The sequence below is a fragment of the Lepidochelys kempii genome, chromosome 2 (genome assembly GCF_965140285.1).
Source record: "Lepidochelys kempii isolate rLepKem1 chromosome 2, rLepKem1.hap1, whole genome shotgun sequence".
NCBI classification, from domain to species: domain Eukaryota; kingdom Metazoa; phylum Chordata; order Testudines; family Cheloniidae; genus Lepidochelys; species Lepidochelys kempii.
This window is the reverse complement of record NC_136381.1, coordinates 69,954,454-69,981,709: the sequence shown is the minus strand read 5'-3', so window position 1 is coordinate 69,981,709 and position 27,256 is coordinate 69,954,454. Positions and strand designations below refer to the sequence as shown.

Genomic DNA, 27,256 nt, shown 5'->3' with positions numbered 1-27,256 from the left:
GTCCTGTTTCAAAATGTGTTAACTGGTGATGGTCCACCCTAGGGGGAAGCCCAGGATGATGTGTGACGAGCAAACACATTTTAAAGGTGTTAAACCCTTTCTACACAAGTATAAGTAAAAGTAGGTTAGCTAACATTTAAAAACACAACCTAGTTTCTTAGTCTGGATGGGCTTTAAGTGAAATACTTCAGCTAAGTCCTAAATGTCACTGTCCATGATTGGTTCCCACAGCTGAGTCGGCTCTGATTCAGAGTCCAGTGATGATGTCAGTGGGAGTCTTTCCATTGATCTGAAGATTCACCACAGAATAATCTCTAGGGCATAATTGCTAAACCTTTCCCTATTTTTTCCCACCCTCTCGTCATAGAGACAGTGTCATTTAATCATAGACTTTAAGGCCAGAAGGGACTATCGTGATCATTCTAGTCTGACCTCCAGCACATTGCAGGCCACAGATCCTGACCCACCCACACCTGTAATAGACCTCATAACCTCATAAATTTAATCACAATTTAAAGACTTCAAATTACAGAGACTCTGCCATTTACTCTCGTTCAAACCAGCACATGATGTGTGCCCCCATGCTGCAGAGGAATGCAAAAAAACAAAACAAAACAAAAAAAATGGGTCCCTGACAATCTGACAGGGGAGAAAATCCCTTCCCCACCCCAAATATGCTGATCAGTTAGACCCTGAGCATGTTAATGAGATCCATCAGCCAGACACCTGGGAAAGAATTCACTATTGTAACTGAGAGCCCTCCACATCTAGCATCCCTCTCCAACTGTTGGGGATATTTGCTACTAGCCATCACAGATGGGCCACATGCCACTGTAGGCAATCTTATCATACTATAGCCACCATACACTTATCAAGTTCTGTTATCATTGTTGTCAAGCAAACCTCAGAGCCACTGAAAACTCTACATGTGGGGTCACCTAGGTGGCAAGTAGGATTTAATAACTATGCAGAGTGGCATAATTAACATCACAATGGTGAGCTGTGCTCCATATGAAATGGACACTTTGCAGGGGTTTTACAGCGGAGTTTCATACACAGCAGTGATTCTTTGGGTTCATGAAGGAGAAATATTAACATGGTAAAAATCAAGCTATATTATTTTCTCCTGGAAATATAGTCCAGCCCATTCTCCCAAACCCTTTGATAAAATATATTTTGGATTGTTCATGGTAATGCCCAACCAGAAAGGTATGGCCAATACATTGATGCAACCCTACCACCATTCTCTCACACAGAAAGAACTCAGATCTCCTTTAGTTTCTTCACAAGACATGCACAGCAGTACCTCTGGAGAAGCATTTGGGGCTTTGACACACAGATGAGTTCACCCACCAGCCCTCTTCTGTTCCTGCCTTTTCCTAACTACTCCAGCCTGACAAAAAGAGATTCACTACAATAATCAACAGGAGTTTGCAGATTTAGGGATATTAGAAGGTCTCTCCCTTCCACCAGCGCAGGAGTCCCTACGGAGAGTTCCTCTCCTTTGCTAACAGATTGGGTAGAAATCAATGGCTTAACTTGCTCCAGCCTTCTGCAGGCTGCTTCCTGTTCTCGGACACAGCGGGCGCCACTTAACCTGCCCATTTGGAGTTCTTCCACATAAGGCTAATTCGTGTTCGGCCTCATCTGGGCTCGTCAAGACGGAGCTTATTATGGCTGATTCACCAGCGTGTTTGGGTTTTCCCCCAAGCTTAGCCTTTCCTATGATCATACCTAGAAGAAAAGCTTTGCTGCTAAGCAACCACACGGTTCCTGTGAGTGTAAGGAATAGCAGCTTTCTCTACAGTTCTCAGATCTGACAAGTAGCTTAACCTTGTAATAACAACGCCGTAGCCGTGTTCTCCTGCCTCATTAATGCATGGCGAGGCTTTCGATGATGCCTGAGTTCTGAAAGAGTGTCACCCTCCGCACATATCGGGGTGTGTGGGGAGCTTAAAGTTCTGACTTCACACCCTGGGGAAGCAAGTGTCTGTCTGTCTCCTGGAGCGCTCTTGGGCTTTGCTTGGAGCTTGGACTGGGAAAACACAAGAACTCTGTTAGGAAATCTGGAGAAGCTCTGATGTCACCTCAAGAGGCAGCTGCACACACAAAAAAGCCATTATAGAAAAGCCCCATCCTCTGCCCTACAGCATGAGGCTCAGTTAGCTTGGTGGTCCAGTGCCATGTCAAGGCTCCCAACAGCCGGATATAACTGCTGTGTGTTTGTTCAAGTTGCAACCCTGAAGCAATAGCATAAATAGGAGTTTTCAGCAAAGGGCAAACGCAATTTGCCACGCGTAAGCTTCAGAACCCTGGATAGCAATTCTGCTATTGCGATCAGCATTCAGAGCTGGCTAGATTCCTTAACTCTGGCTGCTTCCCCCTCGGCTTTTTATTCGCCTTTCACTTGTTTCCTTTTCGCGGCGTTAGTCCCCATTTCTCTTTCCTTTTCACTGCTGCTTAGCATCGGCTGCATAGTGTCAGGGAAGGGATTGCACCAGTGTTGGCCGCCCATGAGGCATACGGGTGGGTGGGTGTCTTAGTCCACTCAATTCTAGAACAAGAATGAGGCTGACTTCTTCGGATGGTTTTGCAAAGTTTATTATTCTGCAAAGTTTATCGTTTCTTGATATCTTGAGCTGTCCTGAAGGGGAAAGGGGTGTCTTAAAAAACTTCAGCCAGGAAAATGCAGAATTAATTATATTGTAAGCTCTATGTGTTTGCCCGGTGCCTAGCACAGAGGACGGATGCTGAAGGCGGCCTGGAGCGCAAAGAAAACAATAGTGATTAATAGCTAGAATAAAACTTAAGAAAAAGGCGAGGCCATATTTCAAAGTGCCAGACATGTAAAGGGCATGAAACTCCTTAATTTAGCCCTAACATAGAATGGAAACCAAAAAAAGGAAAGCTCCTCTGCTTACGATTCCTCGGACTGTTCCTGGGGGGTTGGAGCAGCTTGGGGCACCAGGAGAACCACAGCTGTGTGTCCTGTCTCACCTAGAATTCGCCCCCAAAAGCCGGACACTTGGAGTCGGGGAAAAGGCAGCGGAGGCTGAGGACTGAGACGCCTGCAATTCTACAAAAGTGGGAGTTAATATGCGAACGACCCAGCCCCCTCCAGTGTCTCAGCGTTGGAAACGTGGGGTTGCACTGAAGTAACAAATCATAGAATATCAGGGTTGGAAGGGACCTCAGGAGGTCATCTAGTCCAACCCCCTGCTCAAAGCAGGACCAATCCCCAATTTTTGACCCAGATCCCTAAATGGCCCCTTCAAGGATTGAACTCACAACCCTGGGTTTAGCAGGCCAATGCTCAAACCACTGAGATATCCCTCCCCCCAAAAGTGGAGAGGCGGGGTGTTTGCCCCTTCAAATAAGTCAACTGCAGAGGTGGTGGGGGCAGAATTAACCCGAAATCGTCTGACTCCGAGCTTGTCTTTTCGGATGTGGCTGATTGATCCCCTTAGTAATGTTTATTTTGTGTCTCTCTCTCTCTTCCCCCTCCCACCCACCCACCCACCCACCCCTCCCTGCTCTAGTCTCCAAAGGCTTCCAGGCTGTCCCTCTCACTGCTTCCAGGCTTTTCTCTCTTCCCTAACTCCTTCTTTCACCCTTGGCTTTCAGCTCCCAGGCTCTACCCTAACTTTGCCACCACCCTTCTTCCAGCTTTGCCAGCTGCCCCTCTGTCAAACATCAGCCCCTTCCCAATAGGGACTCTGGTCTCCTGGGGGCAGGCTGCAGCCCCCGGCCAGCTGTGTGCCTTACTAAAAGGCCGCTTGGCCTGCCCCGCGTTACACAGCTGCGTCTTCTGGGAACGCCTGCGGTGCCAAAAATGCGAAGGAGCCGCGTTCAGGAAACACGGGACTTTCCCAAATCCGTTCAGTGCTGTGAGTACCACTTCCTCAGACAGGCTCCCCTCCCTCTCTTCCTCCTCCTCCTCCTGGGGATGCCTTATTGCATGGTGAGACCTTTGTCTACATCGAGAGAAACCCCTGGCAGCTAATATTAACGAGATTTTAACACTACGATCCTGGCTGTAATTGGAAGATTGAGGTGTGTGGGTGTGTGGAGAGGGAATGGCATAAATATTCAAGGATAAGAGCAATGACAGCTTAAATCATTCAACTCCCCTTGCTCGCGAATGGCAGAAGCAGGGCTGTTGTGATCTGTGGTAGCAGCATTCCCCATAGTTCTGTGTTTGTGGGTACAGACATGAAGCTGTTTACGATGGTGCTTTTCGGTCACTATCTTGCCTCCTTGTGCCAATGAAAACGGAAAGAGAGCTGTCATAATTACCAGGGCTGTTTGTGATCTCTCTCTTTCTCTCTCTGTAACCAGGGAGCCCTGACTTCAGCTCCTGAGAAGTCGGAGGAAGTGACGTGAATGTTATTTATGTATCAGGTCAATTTCAGTTCCAGGGAAATATTGCGTCGTCCTCCCAACTCCTGTCCCGACAGAGTGGTCACAAAGTAGCAACACATTTGCAAGTCCTGAGCAGTCCGTTGCAGAAGGCGCTCCATGGCGAGCCTTTAAATCTGTGTCCTGTTGACAGGATTGTGGTTTCCTTTGGAACGGTGTCTGAATGCAATACGTTATGTACCTATGTTTCCCGGAGACGAATACAGTATAGAGCAGGAAAGATCCATTGATTTCCACTTTGGTGCATGGTTTACCGGTTGCCATTTATGCACAAAACAGTTTTGCACATTCTGGCAAATAGATCCGATTTATTTCAAGCTTCCTGCTACGCGGTAATTTATTCGAATAGAGGCGTTTTGCCATACAACAAGGAACCAGATAAGGGGGAAACACGTCCCTGCAATTACCTAAAAGCGCCTATCCCTACCCATATAAAGACGATCGAGATTTAAGGGAGCCTATTAAAATGAAATCCAAATATCGAACACGCAGTCTTCGCCTCCCCGTGCAGCCCCTCCCTCCTGCCCCCAGCACACCCGCTTGTTTATCCCAGAAAATCTCCTCCCGCCCCGGGGAGGGAACAGAAGTTGGATCCATGGAACTCTCCACCCATTTCCCCTCCCCAGTCTGTTGACACAATGTGTTTGTTGCAGATGTGGCCCCAGGTGTAGCCTGCCTGAGATTCACACAAACACGCGTGTGTGTCACCATCTGGGAACTGATTGGGTTTAGGGGAAGGGGAAGGTCGCCTGCCAAGGCAAGGTGTTGTGCGGGGACTGAGCGAGGGAGAGAAGCTGTTTCCAGAGGCGTCTGCTGTTCAGCCTCTGGCATTCACGGTTCATTTCTCATTTACTCCGGTCTAGTCCCTTCCCCCCTTCACGTGCTGGGCTGTTGCTCTTCCCTACCCATAACAAGAGCACGGGAAGGCCGGGTGGACACACATTGCGGGCATTCTGGTGGTGGCTAAAAGGAGGAGGGGGAATCAAGCCAGAGGAATATACAGTAAAATAAGCATCCTATAAAAGCTCGGGACGCATGCGCATGGCTGGCGAGCCGCCGTCCCTGGGTGAGGAGCCCACTGCTAACGGATGTGATCAAGGCAAAGATTTCCACCTAGCTCCCGGGACTGATGGTGAAATTGTAAGTACTCTCCAGCGCTGAGCCTGGACTGCCCAGGGGCTCGGCACGTGGGGAAGCGCCCGGGGCTTTGCCTTTCCCTGGCTCGGTTTGTAAAGTGTATTTGGGAGCATGAGAATAACAATCGGCTGTTTCCTGGTCTGGGGCAGCGAGAGGAGCTTCTGGGTGGCACTTGCTGTCCCTAAACACGGGGGAGGGAGGGTGTCTCTTTGGATCGCTTCTCTCCTCCCCCCACCCCCATTGTAGTTTGCGGGGTTTCCACGCGTTTCTTCCATTGTGTGCCCAGGGAAGCCTCCTTCGGTTAAAGAGCAGGATCCCTCGCTGCGGCAGATCGTTGCATTGTCCCTGGCAGGGAGAGGGGGATCCGGGGGTGTTTACACGCAGAGCACAGGTGCGGCGCTGGCTTAGGTGTGATCTCACGCGGGCGGCGAGGGCCGGGGGCCAGCATGGAAGCAAGGGCTGCCCTGGTTCCTGGGGCTAGACCTGGCGGGCCAGGGGAGCTCGCTTCAGCCTCTGCAGGTGGCGGTGGGTGGCTGCACTGGCCAGGGTGTGAGGGCCAGGGGCCGTGTCCGCCGCGCGCAGGGCTGGCCTGTGGCGCGGAGCTCGTAGACCAGGGCGGCGGGCTGCAAGTTCGCTGCGGGGAGGCGGCGAGGCTCGGGCGGGCGGGCGAGGGCCACCCGGACGGTTTCCACAGGCGGGGGGCGCAAGGCGCCTTCCTTGGGCAGCCCTCCCTCGGCGGCTGGGGAGGGAGCCGCTGGGGAGCAGGCGCCCGCTGCACCCCGGAGCCCGCTTGCTGCGAGGGCAGCGGGACCTAGGGAGGCTCCCGCCTAGTGCAGGCGCTGCCCGTCCAGGGGCTGCCTCGGCGGCTCCCAGCGCCGGGAGTGCAGGGAAAGTCCCGCCTGGCGCAGCCCTGGAGCGGGGATGGTCCCTCCGGTGGGGGAGGCGGGGGTGAGAGCGCGGCGAAGGGGACTGCGAGAGCGCAGCCGCGGTGCCCATGAGGCGCCGGAGCGAGCCCCGCCGTGGGCCGGGGCCCACCCGCCCGGAGGGAGGGACCGTGCCCCCGGCGCGCGCTAGGAGGGAGGCGAGCCCCGCGGCGGGAGCGGTGCGCGCTCTGTCTGGCAGGCGGCGTCCCGCAGGGCGGCTTTGCCCGCCCGCCGTTCCGGCGCCGAGCTGGGTCTTCGCGCCTCACCCAGCTGGAAGCTGCCGGGCCGGGGCAGCCCCGCGCCGCCGCCGCAGCGTTTGCCTGCCCCCGCGCTCCTCCTGGTCCCGAGCGCCAGGCGGCGCCGTTTGGCCCCAGCAAAGCAGCCAGGGAAGGAGGCTCCCGGACGGTCCACTAACCCCCCCGTGTCTGTAGCTGAGGTAAGGGGGGGAGGAGGTCACCCCCCATGGTGCTGTTTTGCCTTGAGTTTTCCAGGGACGAGGGAACTGGTTGAATGACACCTCGAGAATCCTACAAAGCCCAGAGAGTCCTTAGCCTCCTCTCTCCAGCAGCAGTCCCATGGAGTTCAGTGACAGTCACTAGGGTCTCTGCCCCGGAAGGACAGCAAGGCCTGGCCCTTTACCTAAGTGCCCACCCACCGCCTGAGCCCCAGACTAACGCAGTTCGTACTAGGGATGTCACAAAACAATCAAGTGATAAAACAAAACAAAAACATTTGTTCCAGGGCGAACAAGTGTTCCCATGTTTCCACCGTCACAGACCCTTTAAATGAGGTTTACATTCTGCGGGCAAGAAAACAGACCTTTTTGCTGAAATCGGTCGTTTCTGTGTCATTAAATAGAGGGGAACGGGTAATGAAAATTAGACGACTGCAGAAGTTAAATATGATTATCTTTGCACATGCCAGTAGAAATTACAGTAATTTAATATAGAGGTAATTTCATCTATACAGTTACTCCATTATTTCATTTTTGTTGTTGCAAAAAAATGCAAGACAAAACTGTATGCTAGATGGTCATTTGTACAACTCAAAGACATTTAGGCTACTTGCATATCACTCACTTTTCTGTACCCAGTGTATCCACAACACACTTCCACTGGCTTCAGGAGTCAATAGGGCTAAATACTGCTAGTGTCAATACACTACATTACTACTATACAGTATGATGGAAGCCAGTACAACCCACCACCCAAATGTTACGATGCTTGTCAATTTAAAATGAGGAATGAGGGTGTGTTTCTAAACTCAGAATGAAATCCCAACTGAGAAGTATGTTCAAGCCTCCTGGATGGTTTGAGGAAAACCATATAGCTATACTACCCTCAAATATTATAACATGCTACAGAAATAAGATATGGGCAATCCTATTTATCCTTGATTCTACTTACCCATATCAATATCTCTATGCATATTACCACCTGCATTTGAAATCATTATGCATGGAAGCACTACTTTTTTCTAAGTCTGTAGTTTCACTTCAAAAATGTCATTTCACACACACATACTCTTGAAGCAAATGGTCTAATTTTCAGAAATAACTAGTGATTTTGGGTGTCTCAGTTTTTGGCTGCCCAACTTGAAACACCTTCAGTGGAGTTTAATTTTCAGAGCATGGAATGCTCAGCACATCTGAAAATCAAGCCTCCTTAAGATATCTCAAGATGGGCAGTCAAAAAAATGAAACAGCTGAAAAATCACTAGATGCTTCTGAAAATTCACACCAATCTTTCAGGCACTAAGGAAATTTTATCCTCTGGAAGCAGTGCTTCTGGGAATTATGGCTGAAATATGGTAGGACTAGTGGATAAGCAAAGTCACAGTTATCAAAATACTCTATCCAAGGATTGGTGGACCCTAAATTTCTGTTTAGGGGCTGGATTTTGAACTCTTTAGAGTGTTGCAAGCCATTTGTTTGTATGAAGTCCACAAGCTATTATCACTTGATTTATTTTCTTATGTTACACAAACAACAATTCTGGACCTGATTCTGATCACATATCAGGTTTACACTGGTAACTTAGTGGACTTCAGTGATGTTACTCCTGTGTTTCCCCGGTGCAAGCGAGATTAGACTCAGGCTTTCTGTGTCCAATGTAGCTACATATATGCAGGAATTTTATAGTGTGGTCAGATTCCATTATGGTACAATCTGAAGTGGATTGCAACGATCAGATCCAATAGGGAATGCTGTGTGAATCAATATTTAATGCACTACAAGATGAGTCACCCTGATGCAAACCAGCTTTCAGACCAGTACAGTGTCAGTCAGTTCCTAACACAGTTCAATATGAGTCAGATCCAAGCACCTAGTACAATATATGACTCACTGACTAAAACAGCACCCTGTGATTCCAATACCCAGTATGAGCTGTCAAAGCTTCTGTGTGAAATGAGTCAGTTCATAGTACAGTAGAATGGGATTTTTGGGAGGCCATTCATAATTATGCATGATGTGACTGAGCACTCAGTAGGATATGGTATGATGGGAGTCAGAAGAGTATATCAGGTTGAATAGTAATCTACAATGTGCAAGAGTTCCATCGTTTGTATAGTAAAGTGGCTTGTAAAATATCAAGCTGAATGAACATTTTTTAGCCAACTGTATTAAAAAAATTGAGGCAAATGTTTTCATTGGATATGAAAGCCAGAAGTAGGAGACTTGGCAAATTTCCTTGCTGTTTTACATGTCACGTGGTAGATCCTCAGCTACTGTAAATTGTCAGAGCTCCATTAAAGTCAACTCCAGTTGTCCCATGAAATAAGTCAATGGAGCTATGACAATGTATACCAGCTGAGGATCTGCCCTGTGGTGTATAAAAGGGGGCCGACTATGATTTACACTGCTCTGGTATTGTGAAGAGGCATTGAAGTGGGAGGAAATTATAAAATTACTCTAAAGCCCCTTTGCACTCCCAGAAGGGTCTAAAGTAGCCTGAGTGTTAAATGAGAATCAGGCCATAGATATTTATCACCTACCTTATCCACGGGTATATCTGTGTATGTTGTTTTTTCTATATGCACAATATATTTAAGATTCTATCTCCAAAGGCTAACATAATTTCTATTCATTCTAGCTGAACTGTCACATAGATATGTGTTATAATAACATACTTTCACTCACGTCTCATGCAACAGCTGAAGCCCAGAGAGAAGTTTTGAGTTTACACAAAACTGGTGCAGTATGTGTGGGGCATCCTCTCAAAACAGAAACACTGAGACATGGAGAAAACCTGGTCTACATAGGATAACATATTTCTTAGAAAGAATGGCAGGTTTTATGTAGAGGACAGTTTCAGTGAGAGGATTGTTATGAGAATATCAGGCTGATCGTGCAAGGTGCCTCTTGTAATGAAAGCATATCACACTCAGTCCCTTGCTAGGATCAGGCCCTAAACTGTAAGTGAAATGTGTACAGTTCCCTGTTACTGTGTGGGTGTGTTACATTTCTAAGTGTTCTCTTTGAAATGTAAAGCAACACTTTAATCTGTATAAATGAATAGAGCTCTTCATAAGGGGCTGCTACTCTGAAAAAATAAGCCACAGATGAAGGCACCCAACCTAGTTTCTCTCCATCTATAAATCACTTTATATAATACTTCTGAGTTTCCCCTGAATCCCATATAAAGGGAGACTATTTTCTTTTGTAATCACACTCACTGATCTCCTCTTGGTCACTGATCCAATTCTATTCCAAAACCCTCTTTAATGCAGCATCCTTGGTGGCTGCTAATATCACCTATACAGAAAGCTGATGTTGTTTTCTTCCATTCCCACCACCTCAAGCCACCTAATTATCACTGCTGTGCACCATAACTCCAGTTGTACAAAAACAGAAGTCCCAAGTTTTTTTCCATCTCTAGCTCATCAGAGTGACTCAAGGTGTGTGTTTATTAACATACATGATAACTACTCTTAATTTAAAACATTGCCCTTTTTGATGCAGAAAGCTTATTTGTCACATTAATCAATGGAGAGGAAGTGGAGTCAACATCAAGCTTTCTAAGGGCCCAGTCCTGCTCCCGTTATGATCAATTACAATCTTACACTGACTTCAGTGAGAATATGTTCCAGCCTTAAACACTCCCACATTGCAAGTATATAAAGCAAGGCTTTTGAAAGCAAGATTTACCTTGAACCTACACCCACTCATAACTTTCTTGTGACAAAGGTAAACAATCACAGAATCACTTTCTTCTAACTCATTGATGAGCACCATAGAAAAGCCTATGAATAAAAATAGTGAATGACAATATTCATAGTGGGCCTGATCCAAAGCCCATTGAAGTCAATGGGAGGTTTTCCACTGTCTTGATAGGCTTTGGATCAGGTCCAGTACAATTATTGAAAAGTTATTGTACTGTGATTATGGAAATCTATGCACTCTGATTGGCTGTCAGCCATTATTAGACACACAAAATGCAGAGAACTCACATACTGTATAATTATTATAAAACAATGCAAATCAGATCCCCAGAACCAATCAGAGTTCAAGGAATGGCATAATTAGGGAAGGAGCGGGGGAGGAATATTGTACTGAATGCTTCAGTAACTGTACAACATCTTTGCATTGTGGCTAGCTGAGAAAATTCCATTTTGTTGCAATATGAAACAAGGGAAGGATTATGTAATATAAAAGCCTCAATCATTTTTTTCAGTGCGATTTTGATTTTAAAAATCTGACCTCTGACTATTTATACTGCATTTATTCCTCCTTTGGGTGGTGTAGGGAGCTCACATTCCTGTTACAGAGATTAGTAAATACTATAAATGTAATAACTCTCTCAACCAAACATCATTTAAGCAGCTTTTAACCAAAGATACAACTTTCATTCCTGATCTTTGTACTCATTTACTCTATGTCCAAAAGGTTAAACATAGAAGTGCCCACATAATCTGAATGTCATAGAGGCATGCAATAGGGGTGGAGAGAGGATCATATCCAGTATCTCAGCATTAGTGCTAAGGGCTTACATTTTAGCTTTATTTTCAGATATGTATTTGGCTCATTTTAACCCTTGACTGATTTTTAGTAACAATGAGCAGCCAGCAGTTGATTATTGTTAGTTGCATTTATACATACTACCTATCTTGATAGGAAACATGGATATATCAGATGATTTTTCTTTATACAGTAGACGCTTGTTTGCAGAACACCTTGTAAAAGCAACTACCACTTATGAGCAACATTTCCCTTGGGAACACTTTCCCTACTGTGCATTGTCCACTCGATAACAGCAATATAACCATCGCATAAGAGCAACATATGTGGCATTGTGACATCACATCCAGGGGTGGAGATTGGGTGGGGGACTCCATTGTCATTGCTGGTTGTTTAACATCTGCCTCTGGACTTAGCTGCTCGCCCTGATTCCACTGTGTGGGACCAGAAGCACCAGCCAACCAAACAGGACTCTCTGGACAAGCTTACGGTGGTTCATGTGCCCCACTGCTGAACTGCCCATCCCACAGCCTGTCCCTTTTTACCTGCCCCCAACTCCTGTTAACCACCTGCCACCGCCCCCGCTGGGGCATCGGCAATGGAGGGCACCGGGGTGACCTCTGCTGCTGCCATGCCCACCGCCTCCCCAGACTCTAGGGGAGCCCCCCCAGCCGGTGGGAAAGGCCAGGGCAAGAAGAAGGGGAAGGGCCCCGCTAAAACCACTAGGCCCTCTGTGGCAGGGGCCACCCCCACTGCTGCGGCCCCGCCACCGACCACGGCATCCTTCCCCTCTGCCCCCTCCACCGGCTCTGCGGGTGTCCCTCTCTCACCCCCCAGGATGTATGCCCGGGCAGTGGCAGCCCCCCCGCCTACCGCCTCATCATCTCTCCCACCCACCGCCTCCCCCACCATCAACAGTGGCTGGGGCCCCTTCCCCACCATGACAAGGAAGCACCGTGTCTGATGCCTCCTGTTGCCCGCCTTGCCCCACGTGGAGACCTATGTGCGGGTGTTGGCGAGGGTGGTGGGGCCCTCGGCCATTGTGGCGGCCTCCAAAATGTATGGGAAGGTCGTCTTCTTCTTAGCATCGGAGGCTGCCACCCAGGAGGCGGTGGAGAGGGGCCTGGAGGTGCGGGGGTGGGTCTTTGTCCCCCTAGAGCCGCTGGAGGACCTGGGCGTCTGCCTGGTCCTGATCTCTGTCCCTGCTTTTCTTCCCAATGCTTTCCACCCTGGGGAAACCTGTTTCTGTCATCAGCCCTCTCCCTTTGGGCTGCAAGGACCCCACCCTCTGTCACATCTTTTCCTTCCGCGGCAAGTACAGCTTCTACTGCCGTCGGCAGCGCGTGACGGAGAGGCGCTCGAGCAGTCCTTCCTAGTCCCCCACCAGGGGGCCCGTTACCGGGTGTATTTCTCCACGGGGGAAGCCCGGTGCTACCTCTGCTGGGCGTCAGGGCATGTCCGGAGGGACTGCCCCTTAGCCCGGCAAGGAGGGGCACCTGGGATCCCCAAGACCCGGCAGGACATCGGCCCCATCATTGCAGATGCCCCTGGCCGCTCGATACCTGAACCCACCCCCCCTCCTCTTCGGACCACCACTTCTCCCGCTCAGGCCCAAGGAGCACCTCCCCTACAACGCCCAGACGAGCGTGAGAGCCCCACCCTCGCTGCTGACAATCTGGCGGGGCCTATGGAGGAGGGTGTGGCAGAGATACCACCAAGCATGGGAGAGAGCCTGCCCCAGGGAGAATCCTCCCTCCCTTATGCCGCCCCATCCCCCCCCCCAAGTACCTGAGCCATTGCCTTTACCCCCTGATATGAACCCTGCTAACCAGCCCCCAGATGATGCTGTGGAGGGCTGGGCCCTAGTCCAGGGGAAGCGAGGCAAGCGGAAGGCTTGAGCTCCGCCTCATTTACCCGAGGCGGAGGCCCCCAGAAGACCAGGAAGGGGGGCACTGATGCCGAACCTTCCGGTTTGCCCATGAGTGCGTCCCATCTACCGGTGTTAGCTGGGAAAGACGTGGTAGCACCGGAAGGTAGTGTCTCCCCTCCACAGGAGACCCTCGCCTCTGAGACCCTCGAGGAAGCCCCTTCTGTCCTGACACTACCCGAAGCCCCCGTGACCCCCAGGCAACTGTCGTGGCGGGTGCCAGCGGGAAGAACCCCGGGGCGACGAAAAGTGTCCTCTCCTCCATGTTCAAGGAGATTGAGGCCCTAGATCTGACCCCGGTCGCCCAGGGGGAGGATGACCTTTTGCCAGCAAACCTCAATTTGGGCAACCTCACTCTACCCCTCTTTTCCCCATGCTCCCTCCCCCTAACTGCTGCTTCTGCTCCCACCTCCGAGGAGCCCCTGGACTCCTCCATCGACCCGGCCGCTGATGGCACCCTGCTGACGACCACCGAGCCTGCTCAGGTGACAGCTGGAGCCACGCGGCCAGGACACGAGCTGCCAGGGGCACCCCCCGTTGGTGCGGAGCAATTGATTTCCTTCCCGGGCGGCAGCCCAACAGAAGATAATCCATCTCCTGATGCTGTAGCCGCTAAATCCACCATAGAGCCCGTGCCCGGTATCACTGAGAGCTCCCTCCCCACCCCCTTAACCCTCAAACGTGATCGGGAGGTGCCACCATCCAGCTGCTTGCCTCCCGAAACCCAGAACCTCGCCTCTGCCCCTGCCCCAACCCCTACCCCTATCCAATCTACCTCCTGCGATGTTATCGCCGCCCCCGGGGCTGTCTCCTTCCCTTGTCCAACCGATGACCCCCAGGGAGCGGCCTTTGCGTTCTCTTGCCCCGACCCATTAGGGGCTGTTATTTTCCCTCCACCACCCCCTATCGCCCCAGGGCTTGAGGTGGGCCTAGAAGCTCCAGCCCATCAGGCACCCCGTTGGGGGTCCGCACCCTGCTTGCCTGTTTTAGTGGGCCACAGGGCTGCACCAAGGGCTCAGCCGGCGAACAACCACCCCCCCCATGAGCTGCGAGGAGAGCTGCGGAAGTTTTTAGAGGATGTCTGTGGCCCCCGCAACAAGGTACAGCTTGCTCTCCAGCGATGGGGGGATTTTTTTCAAATCCTCCGGGCCACAAGGGCCCTCATGGGGGAAGGTAAAGGGATAGGGAAGCAGGATGCCACAGCCTACTGGTGGGTCCGCGTCTTCCGTGACCAATTACTCACCTACAGGATGTGTCAAGGACTGTTGCGTGTCCCACTGGGGAATGCGAGCCTCCCTGCCAGTGAGGATCCCCCCCCGGCCCTCCCCATGACACCTCTCACCATCGCAATGTTGAACACCCAGGGCTGTAGGATGGCTCTCCGCAGGTCCCAGGTGCTCTCCTTCCTTCGGGAGGGAGGGTATTCTGTGATTTTCCTGCAGGAGACCCATACGGATCCGACTGCCGAAGATAGTTGGCGGCTGGAGTGGTGGGACAGGGTCTACTTTAGCCATTCCACGATTCGGCAGGCTGGAGTGGCAACCCTGTTCTCCCCCGACCTACGGCCCAAGGTGCTAGGGGTCACCGAGGCTGTGCAGGGTCGCTTGCTGCATCTCCGGGTCCGTATAGAGGGGCTCGTGGTTAACCTCATTAATGTCTATGCCCCGACATTGGGCCTGGAGTGGCTGCAATTCTATCAGCAGGCGTCCGCCTTCCTCAGCGCCTTAGATTCTCACGAGTGCCTGGTCCTGGGAGGGGATTTTAATACCACCCTTGAGGAGCAAGACCGCTCGGGGACCGAGCAGTGACCCGCTACCGCGGACACCCTCCGGGAGATAGTTGAACATCACTCCCTAGTGGACATCTGGCGTGACCACCACCCAGATGACACTTCCAAGTTCACCTTTGTCCGGGTGGAAACCCATCGGTCAAGCCATTCCTGGTTGGACCGCATTTATTTATCAGGCTTCCATCTCTCACGAGCCCACTCCTCCAGCATTCGGCTGGCCCCATTTTCTGACCATCACCTAGCCACCGTGACAGCCTCCCTCTGTGCGGAGAGGCTGGGGCCGGCCTATTGGCATTTTAACAACAGCCTGTTGGAGGATGAGGGCTTCATGACATCCTTCTGGGAATTCTGGCTGGCCTGGCGAGGGCAGCGGCATGCCTTTCCCTCGGCACGGCGATGGTGGGACCTGGGGAAGGTGCGCGCCCGGCTTTTCTGCTGCAACTACACCCGGGGCACCAGCCAACGGAGAAATGTGGCGATAGAGCAGTTGGAACGGGAGGTCTTAGAGCTGGAGAGGTGTCTGGCCGCCAGCCCCGAAGACCCACTCCTCTGCGGAGCGTGCTGGGAGAAGCGGGAGGAGCTTCGGGCCCTCGAGGACCATCGGGCCAGGGGCGCCTTTGTTCGATCCCACATCCACCTCCTTCGGGAGATGGATCGCGGCTCCCACTTCTTCTATGCCCTGGAGAAAACGAGGAGGGCCAAGAAACACGTCACCTGCCTCCTGGCAGAAGACGGCACCCCCCTCACGGAACTGGCGGAGATGTGTGGGAGGGCCCGAGCCTTCTACGCAAGTCTTTTCTCTCCGGATCCAACCGACCCTAGCGCTTGCAGAGTGCTTTGGGAGCAGCTCCCTATGGTCAGCACGAGCGACCAAGACCGGCTAGAGTTACCTCTCACTCTGGCCGAGTTCTCAGAAGCCCTCCGTTGTATGCCCACTAATAAGTCTCCAGGCATGGACGGGCTGACTGTGGAGTTCTACCGTGTGTTTTGGGATGTCCTCGGCCCAGACCTAGTCACCGTCTGGGCCGAGTCTCTGCAGAGCAGGGTCCTCCCTCTTCAATGCAGGCGAGCTGTGCTCGCCTTATTGCCGAAGAAAGGGGACCTCCGCGATTTACGAAATTGGCGTTCAGTCTCACTCCTCAGCACGGACTACAAAATCGTAGCAAAACCAATCTCGCTGCGGCTAGGGTCTGTGCTGGTGGACGTGATCCACCCAGACCAGACCTACACCGTCCCGGACCGCAGTATTTTTGATAACCTATTTATGGTTCGGGACCTTTTGGAACTCAGGCGTAGAGACCGTCTGTCGTTCGCCTTCCTGTCCCTAGATCTCCTACTACGTTCCATAGGGTGGACCACGGGTACCTCCTGAGCACTCTGCAGGCATTTGGCTTCAGACCCCAGTTTCTGGGTTTTCTCCGCGTGCTGTACACTTCTGCAGAGTGTCTGGTTAAGCTCAACTGGACCTTGACCGAACCGGTTAGCTTCAGGTGAGGAGTACAGCAGGGGTGCCTCCTCTCGGGCCAGCTGTACGCTCTGGCAATCGAGCCCTTCCTCTGTCTCCTACACAGGAGGTTGACAGGGTTGGTGCTGCGGGAGCCGGAGCTGCAGCTGGTCCTGTCGGCGTACGACGATGACATGCTCCTTATGATCCAGGACCCCGGCGACTTGGTGCGGGTGGAGGCTTGCCAGGCCATCTATTTGGCAGCCTCCTCCGCCCGGGTCAACTGGGTCAAGAGCTCTGGCTTGGCGGTAGGAGACTGGTGGCAGGCAAGCTCCCTCCCATCCGCGCTTCAGACCATCCGGTGGAGCACGGGTCCGCTGCTCTACCTCGGCGTTTACCTTTCTGCCACGCATCCCTCTCCGCCGGAAAACTGGGAAAATTTAGAGGGCGGGGTGATAGAGTGGCTCTGGAAATGGACGGGACTACTCCGATGTCTCTCCCTCCGAGGGAGAGCGCTGGTGCTTAATCAACTAGTCCTGTGCATGCTCTGGTACCGGTTCAACACCCTGGTCTCGGCCCTGGGTTTTCTGACCAACCTCCAGACATCGATTCTGGGGTTCTTTTGGTCAGGAATACACTAGGCCCCTGTAGGTGTTCTTCGTCTACCCCTGAAGGAAGGAGGACAGGGCCTGAAGTGTCTACACACTCAGGTCCGTGTCTTCCGCCTCCAGGCCCTACAGAGGCTCCTCTATGGTGCAGGCAGTTCGGCGTGGAGCACACTGGTGCACGCCATCCTGCACTGCATCCGAGGGCTCCGATATGACTGGCAGCTCTTTTATCTCCATCCAGGAGGTCTTCCGCGAGACCTCTCTGGGCTGCCAGTCTTCTACCAGGACCTCCTCCGGACTTGGAAACTGTTTTTAACGACCAGATCCATAGCGGCCACCGAGGGGGTAGATCTCCTCGCGGAGCCCCTGCTACACAACCCCCATCTCTGTGTGCAGGTGGCGGAGTCCCACTCAGTGCACCAGAGCTTGATCCTGGCAGAAGTCACGAGAGTCGGAGACCTCCTGGACTACAACTAGGGAGACTGGCTGGATCCCCTGACACTCGCCCGGCGCATGGGGCTCTCCAGACCTCGCACACCCCGGCACGAACTTCAGGAGGCGAAGGCTGCTTTGCCGCCCACTGCTCGAGCTTACCTCAACCGGGTCCTGCTCTAAGGCACGCCCCGCCCACCCTCTACCCCAGGCCCGCCAGACCTTTTAATTGGACCCCTGCCCTGCAGACCCAATCGACCCTCTCACCCCTTCACTGCGAGCTGGCTGCATGAACTGCAGCCGGTACGCTTCCAAACCGTGCCAAGGAAACATCTATACACGCTCGTGCTCCACACCCTTCACGCCCTCACCCTAGTGTCCCGCCCCGACACAAAGTGGTGAGACCTTCTGCCACCTTTGGAGGGTGAGCAGCCCCGGTAGGCCAGCCTATATTCCACCTTGGTTCCGAGGCCCGTTGGGGACATCAGTTGGCGGCTCCTTCATGGAGCTGTAAGCACGTGCATGTACTTGGTGCGGTTCATCCCCATCCCAGATACTTGTCCCTTTTGTGGTGTGAGGGAAACCCTGGCGCACGTATATTTGGAGTGTGCCAGGCTGCAGCCCCTGTTCCACCTCCTCACAAATCTCCTATTACGTTTTTGGTTGCATTTTTCCCCTCACCTTTTTATTTATGTACTCCCCATCCGTGGCCTCACAAAGTCGTGGGATCTCCTAGTTAACCTCCTCCTGGCCCTGGCTAAAACGTCCATCTATAAAACCAGAGAGAGGAGGTTGGCCGATGGAGTTTCCTGTGACTGTGGGGCCGTTTTCCGATCCTCGGTCCATTCATGTATCCAGGCGGAGTTCCTCTGGGCGGTGTCCACCGACTCCCTTGATGCTTTTGAGGAGCGGTGTGCGCTGTCCGGGGCTCTCTGCTTGGTGTCCCCGTCCGGGTCCCTTTGTTTTGACCCTTTGATTGGGGGAGAGAGTAAGGGACCCCAGCCCCAGCCATTGCTGCTGCGGACACCACCACCTTAGAGGGGTCCTTTCACATGTGGGTTCATGTGCCCCCCCCGGATTGTCCACCCCACAGCCTGCCCCTCTTGTTGGGCGCTTTCAGAGGAGGGAATTGTTGGTGATACTGGGCGTGGCACCAGGTAACTCGAGGGGGTGGCAGACCTTGAGAGTCGATGAAGCCCCCTCGTTCTGGGCCACCAGGTAACTCGGAAGGGTGGAAGACCATGCGAGTCGAGGAAGTCCCCCGCTCTGGCCCAGGCAAGCTTGAACACTTCCCTCCCCTGAAGCTAATGAGAAAACAATTGTGACTGGTTGCTGTGTTACACATTGCATATGCTGCTGTTTTTACTTTGTACGTGTGTTATGCAAATAAAAACATCTTTTGCTTCAAAAAAAAAAATTAGTCTCCGATAGCCATCTGGCCCGACCTTGTCACATATCCCCCCCTCTGCTCAATACTACGGGGTTAGGTAACTTGGATGTCAGGCAGTGTACTCATGACAAGCCATCTGCATTGCCATGGTGGCTTCCAGCCCGGTGTTGTATGGTGAATTGAAAAGGTTGTTGGGACAGGAACCATCTGGTCACCCTTGTGTTCTTCTCTTTATTTCGCTGCATCCACTGGAGGGGTGCATGGTCGGTCACAAGGGTAAACCGTTGTCCCAGAAGGTAATAACGTAGTGTTTCCATGGCCCATTTCACAGGTAGGCATTCTCTTTCAACCACGGCATACTTCTGTTCTCTCAGGAGGAGTTTCCTGCTGAGGTAGAGGATTGGGTGTTCTTCATCTCCAACCATCTGCGATAGGACCGCCCCCAATCCTACTTCAGATGCATCTGTTTGTAAAATGAATTCTTTGTTGAAGTCTGGGGCTATAAGCACGGGGTTACTGCAGACGGCTGTCTGTAGATCCATGAATGCTTTCTCTGCGGCATCTGTCCACTTCACCATGTCTGGACCCCGGGCTTTTATCAGGTCTGTCAGGGGACTCGCTCTGGTAGCAAAATGGGGAATAAATCATCGGTAGTACCCCACCACACCCAGAAATGCCCGGACTTGCTTTTTCTGATTCGGCTGAGGCCAATTTTGGATAGCCTCTAGTTTCTTTAGTTGGGGCTTGACCATGCCCCTTCCTACAATGTAGCCAAGGTATTTAGCCTCAGCTAGCCCTATAGCACACTTGGCTGGGTTGGCTGTGAGGCCAGCCTGTCTTAGTGTGTCCAGAACTGCTTCCACCTTTCCTAAGTGAGTTTCCGAGTCGGGGGTGTGAATAATCACATCATCCAGGTATGCCACTGCATAACTAGTATGGGGCCGTAGGAGCTTGTCCATAAGAGCTGGAAGGTGGCAGGTGCCCGTGCAGTCCAAAAGGAAGAACAGTATATTGAAACAGACCCTCTGGTGTAGAGAATGCCGTCTTTTCTTTCGCATCTTTGGCAAGGGGAATCTGCCAGTATCCCTTTGTTAAATCAATGGTGGTCAAAAATCGAGCATTGCCCAGGTGGTCAACTAACTCATCGATATGGGGTATGCATCGAATTTGGATATCTCATTCAGCCAGCAAAAGTCATTACAAAACCTAGTGGTGCCATCGGGTTTGGGCACCAACACAATTGGGCTTGACCACTGACTGTGGGACTCTTCGATGACTCCCAGCTCCAACATCCTTTTTACCTCTGACTTGATTTCCTCCCTTTTTGCTGCTGGGACCCGATAGGGCCCTAACGTTACCTTTGCCCCAGGGTCTGTGATAATGTGGTGATATGCTTCGGTGGTCCGGCCTGGTTTGATTGAAAACACGTCCTGGTATCGGTTGATCATCTCAGTTACCTCCTTCTTCTGGTTTGGTGTCAGATCAGTGGATATCCTGATCTGCTCCTGCATATTATTTCCCTGGATTGGGGTCTCTTGGGCCACTACACACACCTCTCGTTGGTGCCAAGGCTTTAAGAGGTTAATGTGATAAATTTGTTCTTGTTTCCAGCGTCCTGGCTGCCGCACCTTGTAGGTTACTTCCCCCACGGGTTCAGCCACCTCAGAGGGCCCCTGCCATTGGGTCAAAAGCTTGCTTTCTGCCATGGGTACTAACACCATCACCCGATCTCCTGGTTGGAACTGCCGGATTTTTGCCTGGCGATTGTAATGGGTTTGCTGGGCCTCCTGCGCCTTTTCCAAATGTTCCCGTACAATAGGGGTGACCCAGGCTATATGTTCTCGCATCTGCAACACATGGTCAATTCACAAATCTTGGGAGACAGGCCAGTCCTTGCCTACAGACAGCCCCCCAACCTGAAGCAAATACTCACCAGCAACCACACACCACACCACAAAACCACTAACCCAGGAACCTATCCTTGCAACAAAGCCCATCGCCAACTGTGTCCACATCTCTATTCAGGGAACACCATCATAGGGCCTAATCACATCAGCCACACTATCAGAGGCTCGTTCACCTGCATATCTACCAATGTGATTATATGCCATCATGTGCCAGCAATGCCCCTCTGCCATGTACATTGGTCAAACTGGACAGTCTCTACGTAGAAGAATAAATGGACACAAATCAGTTGTCAAGAATTATAACATTCATAAACCAGTCAGAGAACACTTCAATCTTTCTGGTCACTCGATCTCTGACCTAAAAGTCACAATATTACAACAAAAAGACTTCAAAAACAGACTCCAGTGAGAGACTGCTGAATTGGAATTAATTTGCAAACTGGATACAATTAACTCAGGCTTGAATAGAGACTGGGAGTGGATGAGTCATTACACAAAGTAAAACTGTTCCCCCCCGGCCCCCCCACTGTTCCTCAGACATTCTTGTTAACTGCTGGAAATGGCCCACCTTGATTATCACTACAAAAGGTTTTCTTTCTCTCTCCTCCCCCCGCCCCCCGCTCTCCTGCTGGTAATAGCTCATCTTAAGCGATCACTCTCCTTACAGTGTGTATGATAACACCCATTTTTTCGTGTTCTGTGTGCATATATATTTCCTCACTATATTTCCCACTGAATGCATCCGATGAAGTGAGCTGTAGCTCACGAAAGCTTATGCTCAAATAAATTGGTTAATCTCTAAGGTGCCACAAGTACTCCTTTTCTTTTTGCAAATACAGACTAACACGGCTGCTACTCTGAATGGTCAGTTATATTTCTCCTCCCATTGGGTTCCTCTTCCCAGATTTCTTTTGCAATATCTAGTATGCCACGGGGGTGGCGTCCGTATAATAATTCAAAGGGGGAAAACCCAGTTGAGGCCTGAGGTGTCTCCCAGATTGCAAACATAAGGTAGGGTAGTAGGGTGTCCCAATCCTTCCCGTCTCGACTTTACCATTTTCCTTATCATTGCCTTGAGGGTTCGGTTAAACCTTTCTACCAGCCCATCAGTCTGCGGATGACAGACTGAAGTTCTCAGGGTATGTATATGGAGCAGCGTACAGAGGTCCTTCATTAGCTTTGACATAAATGGGGTACCTTGGTCTGTTAATATCTCCTTTGGTAGCCCCACTCAGGCAAAGATCCCCACCAACTCTTTAGCTATCATTTTAGAGGCCGTGTTCCGCAGGGGGTGGCTTCTGGGTAGCGAGTAGGATAATCCAGAATGACAAGTATATATTGGTGGCCCCGGGCTGTCTTCTCCAGGGGTCCCACTAGATCCATGGCTGTTCACTCGAAGGGGACCTCTATGATGGGAAGGGGTACTAAAGGTGCCCTCAAGTGGGGACGGGGACTGTGCAGTTGACACTCCAGGCAGGATGCACAGTACCTCCGCACTTCTTCATGTACTCCGGGCCAGAAGAATCGTTGCAGGACCTGAGCCAGGGTCTTCTCTACCCCCAAATGGCCCCCCAAAAAGATGACTATGGGCCAGACTTAATACAGCATTCTGGTGTTTTTGAGGTACTAGGATCTGCTGTACCTTCTGCCCCTGGACTGGTACAACGCGGTATAAGACATTTGTCTTCATTATGAAGTAGGGTCCTCGTCCCTGGGTTTTCCCATCCACGGGGACCCCATCTATTTCAGTCACCTCCTTCCTAATGTTGTTGCATCTTGGGTCTTCTGCCTGGTCCCATCCAAAATTTCGTCTCCCGGGGCTAATCTGCCCGAGATCTAGGGGGCCAGTCTCTGTTGCCTCTACTGGTTCAGAGGCATTTGGGTGTGGGTCTGACTCAGGTGCTTCTCCCTCCTGGGTGGCCTCCTTTTCAGCTGCTCTGGTCCGCCTACCTACGGGAGTGACCCTCTGGCTTTGGGCCAGTATTCAGATTCCCAAGGCCTTAGCTGCCCTTCTTTCCCTTTTCACCTTTCTACGCTGTCTGGGAGTGGAAAACAAATCTGGGGATATTTCAGAGAAGATTGGGGGTTGACAGTCTACTGTGGATGCCTCACTACTTTCAGGGCTTCCCCCTTTCTCCAATTCCCCTACTGGGAGTAAGTCTCCAAACCCTGGGAAGTCCCTCCCTATGAGCACTGGGTATGGGAGTTTAGGGACTACACCTGCTGCTACCTCAATAGTGTTCCCCTAAATCTCAATTTTAACTGGGATGGTGGGGTAATAACCAACTGTCCCATGGACGCATGTTATCCCCGTACGCTTAGCCCACAGCAGCTGACTACGCTTCACGAGCTTCCCTGAGACAAGCGTAATAGCACTCCCCGAATCAACCAATGCTGTGGTCTCTACCCCATTTAGCTTCACTGGTCTAATGTACATATATGGGGTTAGTGAGACCCCTGCAAGGTGGATTAGGGAGCATGGGTCTGCCCAGTTCTCCAGGTTACACTGCATAGGCTCCTCGGCATTGGGACACTGTGCAGCTGTGTGTCCCCACTCCCTGCAGGTGTAACATCTGTATGGAGCCGTAGGCATTCCCCGGTCTCTTGGTTTGGGTAGTCTAACATCACGATCCTCTTCCCCCTCTGTGCTCCGACTCTTTTTCCACCTGGGTTCTCCTGGTGGTCCAGTCACCCGAGCTCTAGGGCTTGGTGCTGCTAGTTTAACCCGGGATGCTTCTTCCTTAACTGGTTGAGTCAGCTCCCTCGCCGTCCTTCGCCTTTCTACCAGCGCAACAACCTCGTCGTAGGTGGAGGGTACGTTCTGGCTTACCCAGGCGTGAAGGTCTGGCGGTAGTCCTCTCATGTACCGGTCGATGACCAGAACCTCTAGTATCTCCTTCGGACTCCGGGACTTAGTTTGTAACCACTTTCGTGCAAGATGGATGAGGTCATATAATTGGGACTGCGGGGTTTTGTTTTCCTGGTACCTCCACTCATGATATCGCTGGGCCTGCACTGCGATCGTTACCCCAGATCTGGCGAGGATCTCTGCTTTCAGCTGGGGGTAGTCTGCCGCAGCCTCTTCAGGCAAATCATAATAGGCCTTCTGGGCCTCCCCACACAGGAATGGAGCGAGGATGCCAGACCACTGTTCTTGGGGGCAAGCCTCCCGCAGGGCTGTCCTCTCAAAGGCCAGGAGGTATGCCTCTACATCATCCTCCCGTGTCATTTTCTGCAGCCAGTTGCTGGCCTGCATGATCTGCGTTCTATCATGGCCATGGTTCAGCTCTGTAAGGGCCTTTACCTGGTTTACCAGTTCCTGCAACATAGCCCGGTCTTGAGTAGCCTGGTCCATCAGCAGGCAGTTAGTCTTTTGCTGCAGCCGCACTGCCTCCTGTTGGGCGCCTGCCTGGACATGAGTAGCCTCCTGCTGGGCAGCCATGGCTTATATCAGTGCCCACACTGCCTCCTCCACTGTGGTGAAAAAAATAATAATAGACCTTCTTCACCCCCTTTTTTTTGTCCTTCCAAACACCCTCCTTCTTTCGCCGCACTGTAGACACCAGATCCCACTTCCGACACCAGTTGTGACAAAGTTCCCGCTCTACCTTGGTGGATCTTGCGCTTATTGGTGGATTTGCTCACCTTGGAGCTTCACGGCAGCCCTCAGCTTGGCTGTTTTTCTGAACCCACAGTCCAGGTCAATGACTCCTGTGTCTGACCAGGAGTTGGGAGGATTTGGGGGGAACCTGGGCCTGCCCTCTACTCCAGGTTCCAGCCCAGGGCCCTGTGGAATGCAGGCGTCTAGAGTGCCTCCTGGAACAGCTGTGCATCAGCTACAACTCCCTGGGCTACTTCTCCATGGTCTCCTCCCAACACCTTCTTTATCCTCACCACAGAACCTTCCTCCTGGTGTCTGATAATGCTTGTACACCTCAGTCCTCCAACAGTCCACGTTCTCACTCTCAGCTCCTAGTGCCTCTTGCTCCCAGCTCCTCACATCCACAATCAGTGGCCTGATTTTTCAACAGTACTGAGCATCCAGAAAGGGAAGCATTTGGAATTCGTGCCATACACTTTAGCAAATCCAGCCATTTACTTACTAGCCTAAACATGGATTTTAGGAGCCTAGTGTTGGGCTCTTGCTTTTGAAAATCTCGATCCATGGCATTGGAAGCACAAGCTTCTCAATTCTGCCAGTCAATCTACCTCAGCCCCAACCTGAGTTCTGACCTCTCAGGCCTAAGACTGGCTAATTGGAGGTTGGGATTTGTGATGTGGACACCTCTCTACCAGAAGAATTTGGTGGCCCAGTTCAGTTTCCCATTGGCTATTGAACAGCTATCAGATAGTAAAAAAATTTTGGTCATGCCCAACCTATATTGGATTTGAACTAGAAAGCTAGAAGGTAAATGGATATTGAGCCCATTATCAGTTGCCTGAGTGATCCAATCCCTCCAAGCAAACATAACATGCTGGATTAAATGATAACTATTTTGATAGTTTATATTGGTAAAATTGAATATAGGTATTTGTTTTGTTATTAAGCTTAGAAATCAAGATGTTTAGAGTTTTTGCCTTGACATTTCAAAGCTGATTGTTTGGATGAAGAACAGCTGGCTGAAGCTGAACCCAAGAAAGACAAAGGTGATGCTGGTGGGCAAAGGAAAGCATTTTGAAGAGTTTGCAGCCATGATGCAGTCTCCTTTGCTGAAAGGTATATCTCCACGATTGGTCAGTTTGGTCCATTGTTTAGGAATACTATTGGATTTCTTGCTGATGCTAAGCTTTCACGTGGCATCATCAGTGAGTAGCGCTTTCTATCCTCTCCAGCGGTCCAGGAGACTTTGTCCCATCGTGGCAGATGATGACCTGGCCCCACACATGTGTCACTTCTCAGCTGGACTACAGCAATGTGATATATCTGGGCAGCAAGCCTTAAGCATTTAGGAAACTCCAACTAGTACAAAATACCACAGCACATCTTCTTAGCAGCACATGCTACCACAAGCCTGTCCTCCATTCTCTACATCGGTTTCCCAGAGAGTGTCAAATCAAGTTCAAGGTCTTGGTCCTTATCCTCAAGATATTCCATGAACTGGGCCCAGGATACCTCAAAGACTGCCAAAAACTTCAGGATGAAGACCGTGGTTGACATCTTACATTGCACCAGAGGAGTGAACTCTCTGCAGTAAGGGTAATGTTCATCTGTGTAGGAGAAAAGACTTTCTTGGGAGGTAGGGGGACATTTTGAGACTGTGGAATGAACTCCCCAAGGAACTAAGGACCATCCCAAACTTCACCACCTTCAGCTCCAAGTGCAAGGAACATTTCTTTGACCTTGCCTTCTCTACTATAAATACATAGCAACATGTATATTGGGGGAAAAAACACAAGTTCCAAAACAAGACACTCCACTGCACACACTTCTCCCCCTGGGGAGTGGATGAGAAAGCAAACAACATGTGACAGTTGTTAGTCATGTCTCTTAATGCACTGCTGGAAGGCACTCAGACATTATGGTGACAAGCATGGAATAAGAACCTATACAAAATAGACTCGTTTTCCCCTTTTCTTTTCAGATTTATTTTGTTGGGTTGTATCTATTTGATTGTTCAACATATAAACTTCCATTTAGTGAAGAGAAAACCTATTTTGTTCAACAGTAACCAATGCCCTCAGAGCACTGCTGGGTTTCCTTTTGCCCTTAAACTGCAGAGTGAGAAGATCTATTCTTTTCAGGTTACTTTACTTTCTTTCAAAGAAAGTCTTACAGGTCTTATTACCTTGAAACTCTTTTTGAGGAATATTCCACCCTGATTGTGTAGTAATCATCCTTTCATCCTCAAATGAAAAGTGTTAATATAGTGTTTGGTTGTTTTCCATATTTTTTAGAAGTGGCCCCAGGTTCACAGGCACTCTCTAGATGTTCTGCGTTGCTTTGTTGATGCAAAGCAACTAAAGCCAGCTTAATTGGCCAGTTAATATGGGTTTACAGCACTTTGGTGTTGCAAGAGTATCACAAAGCAGTCATGGTGTACCAGTAAATCTGGCCCATTATGTTCAGTGCCACTGTGAAGAGAGTGCTGCTGTTGTGTTGCATTTCATTCTGTAATTTACTGGCACAGAACTTCATTCTGTTATTTGCAGTATTCCCAAAAGGGATTATATGCAAGGGAAGATTTGGTGGATTCCAGGAATAGTTCTGTAGGGCTTGTTTACATTTTACCCTGTAGGTGTTGCACAATACTCCCATTGACTTTGTGACATCTTCCCTGTCATCCGTTCATCCTCACCAAATCTGTTCACTTTAAAAACATGAA

At 50.9% G+C, this 27,256-nt stretch overlaps 1 protein-coding gene across 5 annotated transcripts in view; it reads left to right on the top strand.

Moving 5' to 3' along the window:
* The first annotated feature begins 5,248 nt into the window (after positions 1 to 5,248).
* The window catches only part of RGS20 (regulator of G protein signaling 20), a 49,201-nt gene continuing 27,193 nt past the window's right edge, over positions 5,249 to 27,256 (top strand). Inside the window, exon 1 of one of the 5 annotated variants that reach the window (XM_073331160.2) lies at positions 5,249 to 5,559. In XM_073331160.2, the coding sequence (XP_073187261.1) occupies positions 5,455 to 5,559 (105 nt within the window). In that variant the 5' untranslated portion in view covers positions 5,249 to 5,454. Of the gene's footprint in view, positions 5,560 to 6,781; positions 6,916 to 27,256 lie in introns of those variants that run through there. The other 4 variants (XM_073331162.2, XM_073331163.2, XM_073331168.2 and 1 more) reach the window with 4 other exon arrangements.